Here is a 14,995-nt window from a genome sequence, read left to right as displayed (position 1 = left end):
TTCTGTTGATTACCGATATAGATTAGCAGGCACCGGGAAATGGTAGCGTGTGAAAGGTACTCATGCAAATAATTAATAATAAATTTTAAAAAAAAGAAGATCCTTGTGTCAGTGGTTTATTATTGAGAATAATGACTCTTCCTGCAGGTGAATAAAGCACAACTGACTCCAGAGGCTTTGAACGCCCTTCAGACAGCTACTGGTTACCATGGCAACACCCTGTCAAAAGTACGCTTATCTGCAACCAAACCAAACTTTGAGGTTGGTTCGACTACTTCAATCAAGCTGTCTTTCGGGAAAAGGACTCCTCAGCCAGGTACTGTACAGTGTGTTATTGTACTGTACTCTAATGCAGTGTTTCTTAACCATAGGGCCAGGGCCCATTATTGGGCTGGGAATGCCCCCTTGAAGCCCGCCAGAAAAAATGTTTCTCAGCCGTGGTCTGTGTGGACCGCAGCGGTACTCTGTACAGTTACTGTTGGTATTAACAAAAAAACTATGAAAGTGACAAATTGTAGACTGCAGACATGGAAAGAAGTCAGGACATCTTTTGTCATCATTTAAACAAACCACCATCCAAGGAGGCCACATATTCATCTATGTTGGCGAGTCTTCAAAGGCTCCACACATTTTTTGCCCTCGCTTAACACCCTTCACAATTTATGGTGGATTATTTGTCTGCTATCTCTAATATCAATTTAGCTTCATTTGAACTAACCGCGTTTGAGTAGTTGGCTGATGTACGGCTGCTTCAGGTTTAAAAAAATGACTACGACTTCCGGTTAAGATTTTTGACTTTAAGTTTTTGCGCACTTTGTTTTGTTAATAATTACAAATGATAATTACAAATATGTGCTGCCAGCAGAGAAACCACCTCTGGATCCCAACACTGTGAAAATGTGGACGCTGTCAGCCAATGACATGAATGATGGCGATGTGGTGAGTTCCCTTACAAGTTACTACTCGTTAATAGTAGTACGTTACGTTTCTGCTGACCTGTCCTACCAGGATCTAGTAGACTCTGATGCTCTGCTCGATGAGGAGGATTTCAAGAAGCCTGACCCGGCATCGCTCAAAGCTCCCACCTGTGGGGAAGGAGCAGCCAAGAAGAAGAAAGCCTGCAAGAACTGGTAAAGATTACTGCGTGTTGTACAAGTGCAAACAATGTACCGTATTTTCCGGACCATAGGGCTCACCGGATTATAAGGCGCACTGCCGATGAGTGGGTCTAATCAGGATTTATTGAAAACACTTCCTTGTGGTCTACATAACATGTAATGGTGGTTCGTTGGTCAAAATGTTGCATAGATTGTTTTACAGATCATCTTTAAGCCGCTTTCTGACAGTCTCTTCAGGATGCGCCGTTTAGTGGGCGTTCTTATTTACGTGACTCACCTTCAACAAAGTCTTCTCCCCGTCCTCTTTGTTGTAGCGGTGTAGCGTGCAAGGACGGGAGTGGAAGAAGTGTCAAAAGATGGAGCTAACTGTTTTAATGACATTCAGACTTTACTTAAATCAACAACGTAGCAGCATCTCCTTATCCGTGGATCCCGTGAAAAAACTTCAGACCGGAACTCTCTAATAACTAAAGTTCCGTGGGTGAATAATGTAAAAGTGCTTTCATAGCGAGATATGTTAGAACTTTACACTACTTTATATTTGAAATGGCAACAGCGGAAGATGAAAGTCCCATAACAAAAAGATGGTGAAATGAAGAAGCTTATCGACTACGGCATCGACATGGACTACAGTCGCGGACGTGCGCAATTTTTTTAGGACTTATGCAGATCTCAAATACAGATCAGCAGGTACTTAGGTAAGAAAAGTTGGTTTTGCATAATATTGCGAAACAAAACGCCAGATAATGTCTGCTAACGGGTGCCATTTTGCGGTCCTTATACACACACCATAGTAATACTTGTATCTCTGACTACGGTAGCCATCAAGCGGTGCGGCTTCAAAGTCGTACTAAAACATTTTGAGAGATTTTTGAGCGCCGTGTGTAATGTTCTTTATTTTCAATGGAACATTTAAAGTTTTGGTGTTGTTTACTAGCGTCATATTGCAGTTTACACGCATCTCTTATGTGTGACTACCATCTACTGGCCACACTTATTACACCATGCACCAAATAAAATTGCTTCGAGGTCAGTAAGCACAACCAGAATAATTCTGTACATTAGGCGCACCGGGTTATAAGGCGCGCTGTCGATTTTTGAGAAAATGAAAGGATTTTGAGTGCGCTTTATGGTCCGAAAAATACGGTACTGTGACCTGCAATGTTTGTTTACGCAGTTCTTGTGGTCTCGCTGAGGAACTGGATCAAGAGAATAAAGGACAACCGAAGACAAATCTGCCAAAGTCTGCCTGTGGAAGTGTGAGTACATTCCCATTGGTTATCATTAGGATTTCGCAGCGATACTGCTGCTGAGTACTGGATCGGACCATCCTAAGAATTCTACTATTGACTTAGTTGATACGACACAAACAAAAGTTTGACAGGATTTGTGTAGCTTCTGGGCTGACATCTTATCACCTGTCATTTTTGCACACTATGTACAAAACCCAAAACCAGTGACGTTGGCACATTGTGTCAGTAAATAAACAGAATACAATGATTTGCAAATCCTTTTCAACATACTGTATATTCAATTGAATAGACTACAAAGACAAGATATTTAACATTCGAACTGAGAAACTACATTTTTTTTTTGCAAATAATTATTAACTTAGAATTTAATGGCAGCAACACATTGCAAAAAAAGTTGGCAATGGGGCATTTTTACCACTGTGTTACATGGCCTTTCCTTTTAACAACACTCAGTAAACTTTTGGGAACTGTGGAAACCAATTTTTGAAGTTTTTCAGGTGGAATTCTTTCCCATTCTTGCTTGATGTACAGCTTAAGTTGTTCAACAGTCCGGGGGTCTCCGTTGTGGTATTTTAGGCTTCATAATGCGCCACACATTTTCAATGGGAGACAGGTCTGGACTACAGGCAGGCCAGTCTAGTACCCGCACTCTTTTACTATGAAGCCACGTTGATGTAACACGTGGCTTGGCATTGTCTTGTTGAAATAAGAAGGGGCGTCCATGATAACATTGCTTGGATGGCAACATATGTTGCTCCAAAACCTGTATGTACCTTTCAGCATTAATGGTGCCTTCACAGATGTGTAAGTTACCCATGTCTTGAGCACTAATACACCCCCATACCATCACAGATTCTGGCTTTTTAACTTTGCGCCTATAACAGTCCGAATGGTTTTTTACCTCTTTGTTCCGGAGGACAGGACGTCCACAGTTTCCAAAAACAATTTGAAATGTGGACTCGTCAGACCACAGAATATTTTTACACTTTGCATCAGTCCATCTTAGATGAGCTCAGGCCCAGCGAAGCCGGCGGCGTTTCTGGGTGTTGTTAAGTGACTTTGGCTTTGCATTGTAGAGTCTTAACTTGTACTTACAGATGTAGCGACAAACTGTAGTTACTGACAGTGGTTTTCTGAAGTGTTCCTGAGCCCATGAGGTGATATCCTTTACACACTGTCGCTTTTTGATGCAGTACCGCCTGAGGGATCGAAGGTGTGTAATATCATCGCTTACGTGCAGTGATTTCTCCAGATTCTCTGAACCTTTTGATGATATTACGGACCGTAGATGGTGAAATCCCTACATTCATTGCAATAGCTGGTTGACAAATGTTGTTCTTAAACTGTTCGACAATTTGCTCACACATTTGTTCACAAAGTGGTGACCCTCGCCCCATCCTTGTTTGTGCATGACTGAACATTCCATGGAAGCTGCTTTTATACCCAATCATGGCACCCACCTGTTCTCAATTAGCCTGTTCACCTGTGGGATGTTCCAAATAAGTGTTTGATAAGCATTCCTCAACTTTCTCAGTCTTTTTTGCCACTTGTGCCAGCTTTTTCTTAAACATGTTGCAGGCATCAAATTCCAAATAAGCTAACATTTGCTAAAAATTTAGTTTCTCAGTTCAAACGTTAAATATCTTGTCTTTGCAGTCTATTCAATTGAATACAGGTTGAAAAGGATTTGCAAATCATTGTATTCTGTTTTTTTTTACGATTTACACAACGTGCCAACTTCTCTGGTTTTGGGGTTTGTAAAAGCAGCAACCTCTGAAGAGCCACTGTGACCAAACTGTGTAAGAATTGCCTTGTTTGTAAAGAAAATTCAAATGAAAAGATTTGTCGGGAAAAAAAGCATAAGTCTGATGTTTGTATGTAACATATGTCTGATGTTTATGTGTAACAGTGTTACCTCGGCGACGCATTCCGGTGTGCCAGTTGTCCTTACATTGGCATGCCAGCGTTTAAACCAGGAGAGAAGATCTTGTTGGAGAAGTTCACGTTGACGGACGCTTGAAGCTTCAATTCCTGACACACACGCTCCTCAACTTGAAAGATCCTTCAGCCAACGTTCCATTGAGATGTTTTCTGTCTTTCTTTGGTTGCTAGTGCTAAAAGTGTTGTACAAAGCATAGTTCAACTTCTGTTCATTTCCATCGGTTTATAACAACTTTACTTTCTATAAACATTAAGTAGGGCTATAATTGAATTTCTGTCCGCATGGAAGGAATCATTGCTACCAACGTCTTAACCTAATAAAGCACAGGTGTCATCAATGAAGTACTTTATCTTTCTTTCTTTTCCTATTTCGACATAAAAAAAGACATGAACTGCATGCAGTTATAGATGTTTTAGACTTTATCCATCTTATAATGCAACAGATATATTATCATACATTCGAAACAGTTTTGGGGTAAAAACATACATAAATATCTACTTAGCCTTATGATTTCAAAGCCAGTTATCTATCATAGTGGTTCTCAAATGGGGGTACGCGTACCCCTGGGGGTACTTGAAGGTATGCCAAGGGGTATGTGAGATTTTTTTAAAATATTCTATTAATAGCAACAATTCAAAAATCCTTTATAAATATATTTATTGAATAATACTTCAACAAAATATGAATGTAAGTTCATAAACTGAACATCAAATCAAGTAGGCTATTCCATTCATTACCATAAACCCAGAGTTTCCCCCATGCCATGATGGTTTGACCCTCACTAAAATGTCTGTCAAAAAGAACTGTGAAAAGAAATGCAACAATGCCGTATTCAATGTTGACAGCTACATTTTTTGTGGACATGTTCCATAAATATTGATGTTAAAGATTACATTTTTTGTGAAGAAATGTTTAGAATTAAGTTCATGAATCCAGATGGATCTCTATTACAATCCCCAAAGAGGGCACTTTAAGTTGATGATTACTTCTATGTGTAGAAATCTTTATTTATAATTGAGTCAGTAGTTTATTTTTCAACAAGACCCACTCACTTTTGTCAATCTTTGAAATCACCTTCTCACTCTCCAACCTCTCCAGCTCTCTCTCTACAGCTTCCTTTAGTGCATAAGGAACTGGGCGAGCCTTGCAGAAAATTGGTGTGGTATCCGGCTTGGTGCGGATTTTAGCTTTAAACCCTGTGATACAGCCTTGGCCCTCTGAGAACACTGCCTTATGTCTCTCTATCACCTCCTGTACTCCTGTGTTACCATGCGTCTTTGTCTGCACCTTGTGTACTGTGAAAATCTGTTTCCAGTTCAGCCGTAACTTTTTTAGCCAGTTGCGGCCAATCAGGGCAGGTCTGCTTCCCTGTACAATGACCAGTGGAAGTGTCACTTGCTGGTCCTCGTACTGTACTGGCAACATGATGTACCCTCGAACAGCAATCCTTTGGCCTGAGTATGATTTCAACTTTAACTTGCAAACTGGTTTCAAGGGAAATTGAGTAAGGTTTTCCTGGTAAAAGCTGTCAGAAACCACTGACACTGCTGAACGCGTGTCCAGTAACATTTTGGTGCTCTTGTTTCCCAGTCCAAGATCCACTATGTAACCTTTTTCCCAGTTTGAGGTAGAGTCAACTGCATACAATCCAAAAAGTTCTGCCTCATCACCACTTTTGGATGCACTCCCTTCAGTTTCAACATACTGCGTTGAAGATCGCCTTTTTGTCTTCCTGCATGCACAGTCAATGTGTCCAATTTTGGAGCAAGCATGACACTTTTCATTTTTAAATCTGCAGTCATGTGCTGAGTGCTTTCCACCACATCTGTAACATGTTTGCTGCCCCCATGTGTCTCTTTTGCCTCCTTTCTGTTCCTTTGCTTTGTTATTATTGTTCCATCTGAACTGTCCTTTCCTCCCCTTTTCAGAAAAATTATTAACACTTGACAGGGCATTTACCTGGTGAGGTCCGCTGTGTCCAGAGAACTCCATTGTATTTTTGGAAGCAAGTTCCATTGAGACTGCAATTTCACAGGCACGGGGAAAAGTCAGGTCCCTTTCAGACAACAGCCTGCGTTGCACTGCATCAGAACGTAATCCACTCACAAAACGATCTCTCATGGCATTGACCAAATATTGTCCAAAATTGCAGGTAGCTGACAACTGCCTCAACGCCACAATGTAGTCAGAAACAGCTTCTCCTTCTTTCTGATTACGTTTCTGAAAGCGAAAACGCTCTGCTATCACAACAGGTGCAGGCTTATAATGTCCACATAGCGCCCTCGTCAGTACATCATATCCTAAAGCACTTGGCAATGCCGGAGATGTGAGGTTTTTCAGCAGCTTATAAGTGTCTGCTCCAATAACACAAAGGAAAACACACACCTTCTTGTCATTTCCAATCTCATTAGCCAGCATCCACTGCTCCAAACGCTCCAGATATGAATCAAAATCCTCCTTTGAATCATTGTATTCATCGATGCGACCCACTGTCTGAGCCATGTTAGCATCCGGTGCTACTGCTACTCCGACACGTGCCCGGTTCCTCCACAAAGTAGGCTACTCGTCAGCCTTACCTACGACCAGTGCACGGACCTCCAATAATGTCCCCTCACGCAGTGGGCTTCTTTTAAATCCTCGTCGCCATTTGTAATATATTGGGTTGGAGGCAATAAACAGGCGAGGTGATGAAGTACGTCTCTTTACTGTAGACTTCCAGAACAGACTCAACACACGTGACGTCAGGTGCGCAACACCACGTAAATCGTTGGCCAACTAAAAAGTAACCCCAGTACGCTATAGCCAATATTCACCAGGAGATGGCAACAGACAAACATAGATCACTCTATTACAGTTTACTTATATAGCCCTTAATCACAAATGTCTCAAAGGGCTGCACAAGCCATAACGACATCCCAGATACAATATCAGGGAAAGAAAAAAACTCAATGAGAAACCTTGGAAGGGACCACCGATGTGGGGATCCTCCCGACCCAACTGATGCACAGAAGAGTGGTCCACCCCGGGTCCCGACTTGAAACATTTAGCACAGCCTCTATGGAGGCTGATTCGTGGCCACTTGATAACCTCTCCACGCAGGAGAGGGGGGCAGAGCAGAAAAGGAGACGGCAGATCAACTGATCTAAAAAAAAAAAAGGGGGGTCTATTTAAAGGCTAGACAGATCCCAGATGTCCAAAAACAATAAAACAACACAGGATCAAGAGTCATGGGAGGGCGAGAGGGGGACATGGCGGTGGGTCGCCAGACCAGGTGTCCCCGAATCCACCGGGGCAGAGTTAGATGCCGGCGACGCGTAGAGCGCCGCTGTACCAGACGAGGTGGACGACCTGGGAATGGCCACATTCGTGGCCGACGAGGAGGTCGGCGAACCTGGCGTGGAGGACGCCCATTGAATGGCCACATCTGTGGCTGACTAGGAGGTGGATGCGTCGTCATCGTGGCAGGCGGCGAAGCTTGGCGTGGCGCGTCAGGCGGCGAAGCTTGGCGTGGCGAAGCTTGGCGTGGCGAAGCTTGGCGTGGCGGGTCAGGCGGCGAAGCTTGGCGTGGCGGGTCTTGGTCTTGGCGTGGGGGGTCTTGGTCTTGGCGTGGGGGGTCTTGGTCTTGGCTTGGGGGGTCTTGGTCTTGGCGGCGTGGCGCCGCGACTGGCGGCGCATGGCGGCGCCTGGCGGCGCTTGGCGGCGTGGCGCTGCGACTAGCGGCGCTTGCCGTGGAGCTGCGACTGGCGGCGCTTGGCGTGGTGGAGCTAAGCACGTTGATCGCCTTGGAGCAGGGCGTGGAGCAGGTGGAGGTGGCCTAGCTGGGGGTTGCGGCTTGGCAGGCCGAAAGACCGGTGGTGGTGGCCGAACCGGAGGTTGCGGCTTAGCAGGCCGAAAGACTGGTGGTGGTGGTCGTGCTGGAGGCTGTGGCTTGGCAGGCCGAAAGACTGGTGGTGGCGGCCGTGCTGGAGGCTGTGGCATGGCATGACGATGCTGAACCACCCCACCTGAACAGTTCCCAGCCCTAGCCCCCCCTTCAAGGAGCGGATACCAGACGCACTCCCCGCGGTCTGGAACCGTTCTTTTGGGTGGGTGGAGGGAGGTCAGGAGGGGGGCAGAAACCTCCCCTTTAAATTGTCCAAAAAGTATTTTATTCTTCCCCACCTGGGATTGAGTGGGGGAGAATTTTTTTTTGTGTGACTTGGGCGTGACTTGAGTCCTGGGGGGCGGGGCATGAAAACTGGGTGACTGTGATTGACATGCTCTTATTTCTAAAAACATGTTTTGATAGTGTCTTATTATGTCTTTAGAGTTTTTGGTTGGATGCGTGTGATCAAAAGAAAAATAATTCAGGAAAAAAAAATCTTGGTCTATGATGTCATCCTGGGGAAGCCGGGCAGGCTGTGGCCCATTTCCGCCCGGAGGGGGAGGAGCTTGCGGGAGCGCCGCGTGCTGTCCGCTCACCTTCCCTAACGTCCTCGGTCTGGAGCGGCGCTTCCGGGACAGGGATGACGCGCCAACGTCCCCGGGCCAAACGGAGCTGATCGGCACCAGTTTGCCGGTCGGACCCCACATGAGATCCTTGCGCTCCATGGGGGAATGGCGAAGTGTCTCGGCTTCCATGGCGCGCAGGACCTCCCACGTTCCTTCGTCCAATCTTGCGGGAGAACTCTTCAGCTGGCGACATCTGTCACGACTTGGACTGTGGCGTGGTTTCTTCTCCCGTGGTGCAAACGATTTGGACCAGACATCGCGTGAAGGTGAATACATTTTTAATTCTAACTAAAAAAAAGTACAAACAAAAGGCCATACTTGCCAACCCTCCCGTTTTTAGCGGGAGAATCCCGGCATTCAGCGCCTCTCCCGACAACCTCCCGGCAGAGATTTTCTCCCGACAAACTCCCGGTATTCAATGCGGACCTGAGACTGAGTGGGGACAGCCTGTTCTCACGTCCGCTTTCCCACAATATAAACAGCTTGCCTGCCCAATGAACGGAGAAGTTAAACAGGACAATACTGCCATCTAATGGATAGCCACCGGAACACTGAAATTCAAGTATTAAAATATATATATATATATATATATATATATATATATATATATATATATATATATATATATATATATATATATATATATATACCCACACAGCAGAAGACTGCTATACGGATCCGCCTTCAAGTCACCCAACCCGCGTTACTGTCACATTCGTTTTGGCTCCGCCTAGAGGATACAGCTCCGCCTCTGAAAATTGTACGGTCAGACAGCTGATCCTGAGCGGACTCGTGTCTGATTCGCATACGCGGACGCGACAAACTAAACCGGCGCGCGCCGCCTAGAGTTATAGGCTCCGCCTACGCACGCTGAGCCAACCAATGTCTGCACCCGCAGACGTGGACGCGCCTACTAGCGTGTACGCGCATGAGCCAAGATCTCTGGACTTTCTTTGCTGGAACACGAACGTAAGTATAGATTTATTGATTTATTGCTACATCCGCAGTAAAGATCGGCCTTTGTGTTTCCATCATCGTTTATGTATGATTGTAATGACGTTGTTTGATATTAGGACTAGCAGTAAAACTTTATATTCTGTAAAAAAAGGCTTTATTTCCAGCGCCGCCTCCCAGAATGCTTTGCATGGGGACGTGCGTCTGACGTCACGTATACAGAAAATTCGAAATGGCTGCACGCGGGAGGTGAGGCCCGAGCGAAGAAAAGTGGAAAAGAGTGTTATTCGTCAAAAAACCCACACAACGACGGTCATTTTTTCGCCGTGGTATTGTAAAATTGTCTTTTATCTGTGTTTTGTGTTCCGGGGGACCCCGACTCCAGAAAGTGAAAGTTTCCCGCGTGAAGCCGGTGAGTAAAAAGTTCAATACAGTTAACTTAGGCCATCTTTTGTTAGACGCTGTGAATGTGTGTAGGTTACATGCTACGATATTCCACATATTTCCAACTGCTTGAAACGAAAGCGCATTACTTTATTGTCAGTGTTGTTTAGGCCCAGGTCGCTAACGTTACTGCGTTAGTCAACAACGTAACGCTAGTGGAAACAGCCGTTCTTTGCTATTAATATGAGTGTGTATTATTTCTTTCTTTGTTCTTTAGTGGAGCTCGAGATCCTGTTTACTGTGGACTAGCTGTGTGTGACGCCATGTTGTTTTTGTTTCCATTACAAAAAAAAGGTATGTCTATGTGTTTTTTGGCATAGTTAATTGTAGAAAAAAAATAAAATGAGGTGATGTGAGTGTGAAAAATTGCTGCACATATTAAGGATCCTTTTTCTTGATCTATATTTTTGTTATTTGCTAATGTATATATTTTATATGCTGTTTTTTATTTAATTAATTTATTAGAGACTATTTTATGCTTTATTTTCCTTTTTTTATTATTATTATTTTATTTACTATTATTATTATTTCCACATGTAAGCATAAATAATTGATCATATTAGTACATTGTTTGATTGCTTTGCTTAATGCATTCCATAATTTAATTCCACATACTGATATACTGAAGGTCTTAAGTGTTGTAGGTGCGTACAAATGTTTTAAATTACATTTCTCTGTAAGATTATTTTTCTCCTCTTTTTTTGAGAAGAATTGTTGTATATTCTTGGGTAGCAGGTTATAGTTTGCTTTGTTTATAATTTTAGCTGTTTGCAAATTCACTATGTCGTGGAATTTCAGTATCTTTGATTCAATAAATAAAGGATTTGTGTGTTCTCTATATCCAACATTATATATTATTCTAACTGATCTTTTTTGTAACACCGTTAATGAATGAAGTGTACTTTTGTAATTATTTCCCCATATTTCTACACAATAACTCAGATATGTAACACTAGTGAACAGTAGAAAATATGAAGTGATTTTTTGTCTAGAACATGTTTTGCTTTATTCATTATTGACGTGTTTCTTGCTACTTTATGTTGTATATTTTTTACTTGAGATTTCCAGTTCAATTTATCATCAATCATTATACCTAGAAATTTGGTTTCATTTACTCTTTCAATTTCTGTTCCGTCTATTTGTATTTGTGTTTGACTTTCTTTTCTACTGTTACCAAATAGCATTATTTTAGTTTTACTGAGATTCAAAGATAGTCTGTTTTTGTCAAACCATCTTTTTAATTTGTTAATTTCTTCTGTTATTATTTGTATTATCTTCTGTGTGTTCTCTCCTGAACAAAACGCTGTTGTATCATCCGCAAATAATACTAACTTTAAATCTTTTGTAACTTTACAAATGTCATTTATCTAGACATTGAATAATTTAGGTCCTATATTGATCCCTGAGGTACACCACAGGATATATTTAGCGTTGTAGACGAAACCACCACATTAATATTAAAGATATGGTTAACATTCTTAGTGCTAAAGATATTCCCCTCTCCTTGTATCCCTTCTCCCAGCTCCACCGTCTCGCCGAGTGCCAGCAAGAGTCATGAGTACTTGTCAACTCGACTCCTCAACTGGAGATAACTTTTTAGGTAAAGACTGATCTCCAAAATAATATCTCAGCATCCAGTAACCATGGTTAACAGATCACAACCATTTAATACCAATTTATCTCCCTTAGCACCTCACCATGGGGAAGGATGTATTCATATGCCTTCACCAGCACCTGCATTAAACATGCATAGAGTTACACAAGGTAGGGACTGATCTCTGTATACACTACACCCATAATTTCAAACCCTACTTTACGATTGAGCTGAAGTTCTGGCTATTATGACCTGTACTTTTACCTTTCTTATAGTTCTTACCACCTTGGGGCACCATTCAGGTAAAATCTCAGCTCATCTTACTTGCTTATTTGTATACACTAACACCTGTGCATGCTTTTGTCCACGTTGTTCCTTTGACGATGAATAAATACCTCTTTTCTTTCTTTCTACATTAAGGGTGCCTTTTCATCTGATTAAATTTATAATGAACAGGGACATTGCGGTTGTCCCAAGTGGATGGTATGATGATAGGATGGTTTTCTGGCCCAGCTATAAAAACACCGACAGAATTAAAAGGGCAGCTTTAAATGAGGAGCAGCATGAGCCAAACTGGCCAAGATTTGACGTTTCTGTTGTCCGAACTTGTGGTATGCAAATTCATAATCTTGTTGTTTAAAAATAACGTCATAGTTGCTTCTCTTTATGCTTGGAATAACCTATTGTGTCTATGTTCTGACCAGGTCTCTTGTAAGAGAGAGACCTGATTTATCATCATCAATAATAATAATATTCTGTTCAGCTCTACAGCTAATTTGAAACTCATGTTCATTTTAACATATTCAATTTTAGACAACTACAAAGACGCATTAAAAATAATGCAACAATATGGAAAGGGCTGCAACACCTCAGACCTGCAATCTGAGGCAGAGAACGAGGAATTGCCAGAAAAGAGGAACAGGAAGCCAGTGTAAGTGTGTTCCGTCTTGTTTTTGTCATGTTTCTACAGTAATAGGAAGGTTATTTCCGGTAGCATTCAAAAATAGACCAGAGATGCTTGTACTATATGTATATTTGGCAATTTTGGTATTGCAATAATCCTAATGATATGGTTACCCAACAGCCATCGTCTCGGGGACTCAGATGATAGCGAAGAAGACCCGGGAAATAGTGACCTCACATCTCTGGGGTTGACAAGCCAATTGCACAGGCAGAGTAAGGAATAATCTCTTAACATCGAAAACAACAAAACCACCACATTAATATTAAAGATATGGTTAACATTCTTAGTGCTAGAGATATTCCCCTCTCCTTGTATCCCTTCTCCCAGCTCCACCGTCTCGCCGAGTGCCAGCAAGAGTCATGAGTACTTGTCAACTCGACTCCTCAACTGGAGATAACTTTCTAGGTAAAGACTGATCTCTGAAATAATATCTCAGCATCCAGTAACCATGGTTAACAGATCACAACCATTTAATACCAATTTATCTCCCTTAGCACCTCACCATGGGGAAGGACGCATTCATATGCCTTCACCAGCACCTGCATTAAACATGCAGAGAGTTACACAAGGTAGGGACTGAACTCTGAAATATTAGTGTATAGATAGGCCCCTTGGGTATTACCAGTCATGGTTAACTGATGGCTCTCTCACAATGCCCACCTCACTAGGAACGGCAGTCCCTCCTCGACTCCCTCCACCCCCCTCACCAGCAGCCCTCAACATGTGGCAGACAGAGGAGCCTGGATCCAGCCTGGCCAGCAGGCCAACATGGCGAGGGGGAAGAATGGCCGACTACATTTCCTGCTCTGGTGAGCAATAACTGACAAATACCGGATGGTCATTCTGTGCCACAAATTTTGGAAAAAATTCAAATTCACAAGCAATCACATATTTTCTTCAAACTTTGTCAATAACTTTTGTCATTAACTAAGGTCAATAGCTAATGTCAGGATTATGTGAATGAGGATAAACACTGAAACATGTTAATTTTATACTGCTGTTTGTCAACAGCGCCTGAGGTAATCCACATCCTTAGCCTGCTGGAAACTATTAAGCACAACCAAGACCAGCTGATTGCGAAGGTAAACTTCTTAAGCCTTGAATAGGTCAATAATTCATAATGACATTGATTTTGATTCATTATTATTTTTTAAAGAAAGAAACAGCCTACATGGCAGCTTTGTGTGATTAGAGTAAACATTGCTACATTTTCTTGTTACATTTCACCTGTTTGCTCTTTAAATACCACTTTTAATGTTTTTTATTTATTTCGATCGTATTTTTTAAAAATGTGCCCTGGGACCGTTAAAAAATGACCTGCAGGCCGCAAATGCACTTTGGACACCCCTGGCCTACACGAATACAAACATAGAATGATAGTACAAATATAATAAGAAAACAATGTCAACCTCCCAAAGTTGGGTTATGGATATTTATTTATGCCCCCCACCCCCAACCCCCAGCCGCCGTCATCCAACAGAGCCAAACAAGTACTCTGATCAAGGAACCAAATAACGATATTGTTTAAACATTTTGGATGTCTTGCACACCTATACCCTGATCACAAATTCATAGTTTACGCACCTTATTTTAAACACCTCCAGTAACTTTAAGTCTTTTTTTTTTTTTTCAAATGTAATCTTCTTAATACCTATCACATATTTTGTATTGTGTAAGCATACTTGGCTTTGGATGCTTCCTACCATAAACATAAACGTATCTGTCTTGTAATCTTGTTTGATTACAGGTGCTGTGAGTAAAAATGTGTTGACAAGGTCAGCCACGGACGCTGAGGTCACCAAACACGCCATCAGGTGGTTCAACTTGGCGGGGGATCGGGCAACGAGGAGACGAGTCCCGCTTCCACCTCCTCAGGAGGAATAGAGATGTATATGTATAAATAAACAACCTTTTATTGGACTTCTTGTCATTCACCAGTTATTCATTTTCTGATATGTTAGCTGTGCATGGAGCAGTGTTTCCTTGAAGTTGTAGCCTAATAGATTAAATATGTATATTTACTTTTTAAATATATATTATATATATTTACTTTATAGAGTGAATTGACCATTTTCTGTTTCTGCCTATTGACAATATTGTTAGTTTAAAAATACAAGGCAATGCATATGTAAGCCTATATTGCTGTAGTAGGGCTTAGTGAATTTTTTAGTTTCCTATTTTATCCTACAGCAAGAACAGAAGGGATTTTGAAAATAAGATAAAGGGGTCCTAAAC

General features: G+C 42.2%; 2 protein-coding genes across 4 annotated transcripts in view; both read left to right on the top strand.

Annotated features, from left to right (window-relative positions):
* ciapin1 (cytokine induced apoptosis inhibitor 1) overlaps positions 1 to 4,650 on the top strand; it is a 35,122-nt gene extending 30,472 nt beyond the window's left edge. For 2 of the 3 annotated variants that reach the window (XM_062022377.1, XM_062022378.1), the window contains exons 5-9: positions 148 to 316; positions 863 to 939; positions 1,009 to 1,130; positions 2,296 to 2,377; positions 4,281 to 4,650. In XM_062022377.1, coding sequence (XP_061878361.1) covers positions 148 to 316; positions 863 to 939; positions 1,009 to 1,130; positions 2,296 to 2,377; positions 4,281 to 4,391 — 561 coding nt within the window. In that variant the 3' untranslated portion in view covers positions 4,392 to 4,650. The remainder of the gene's footprint in view (positions 1 to 147; positions 317 to 862; positions 940 to 1,008; positions 1,131 to 2,295; positions 2,378 to 4,280) is intronic. The other variant, XM_062022379.1, reaches the window with a different exon arrangement.
* Positions 4,651 to 9,772: 5,122 nt separating this feature from the next.
* Positions 9,773 to 14,657, top strand: LOC133631299 (uncharacterized). The gene is made up of 12 exons (XM_062023476.1): positions 9,773 to 10,170; positions 10,420 to 10,496; positions 11,725 to 11,802; positions 11,892 to 11,966; positions 12,072 to 12,098; positions 12,610 to 12,727; positions 12,881 to 12,972; positions 13,088 to 13,165; positions 13,255 to 13,329; positions 13,429 to 13,569; positions 13,772 to 13,842; positions 14,508 to 14,657. Exons 2-12 carry the CDS (start codon positions 10,466 to 10,468, stop codon positions 14,514 to 14,516), a joined length of 795 nt encoding a protein of 264 aa, XP_061879460.1. The 5' UTR covers positions 9,773 to 10,170; positions 10,420 to 10,465; the 3' UTR covers positions 14,517 to 14,657.
* Positions 14,658 to 14,995: the final 338 nt, after the last annotated feature.

The sequence above is a fragment of the Entelurus aequoreus genome, linkage group LG16 (assembly GCF_033978785.1).
Source record: "Entelurus aequoreus isolate RoL-2023_Sb linkage group LG16, RoL_Eaeq_v1.1, whole genome shotgun sequence".
Taxonomy (NCBI): Eukaryota; Metazoa; Chordata; class Actinopteri; order Syngnathiformes; family Syngnathidae; genus Entelurus; species Entelurus aequoreus.
Note: the sequence above shows the minus strand (reverse complement) of the source record. Positions and strands in the feature narration are given on the sequence as shown.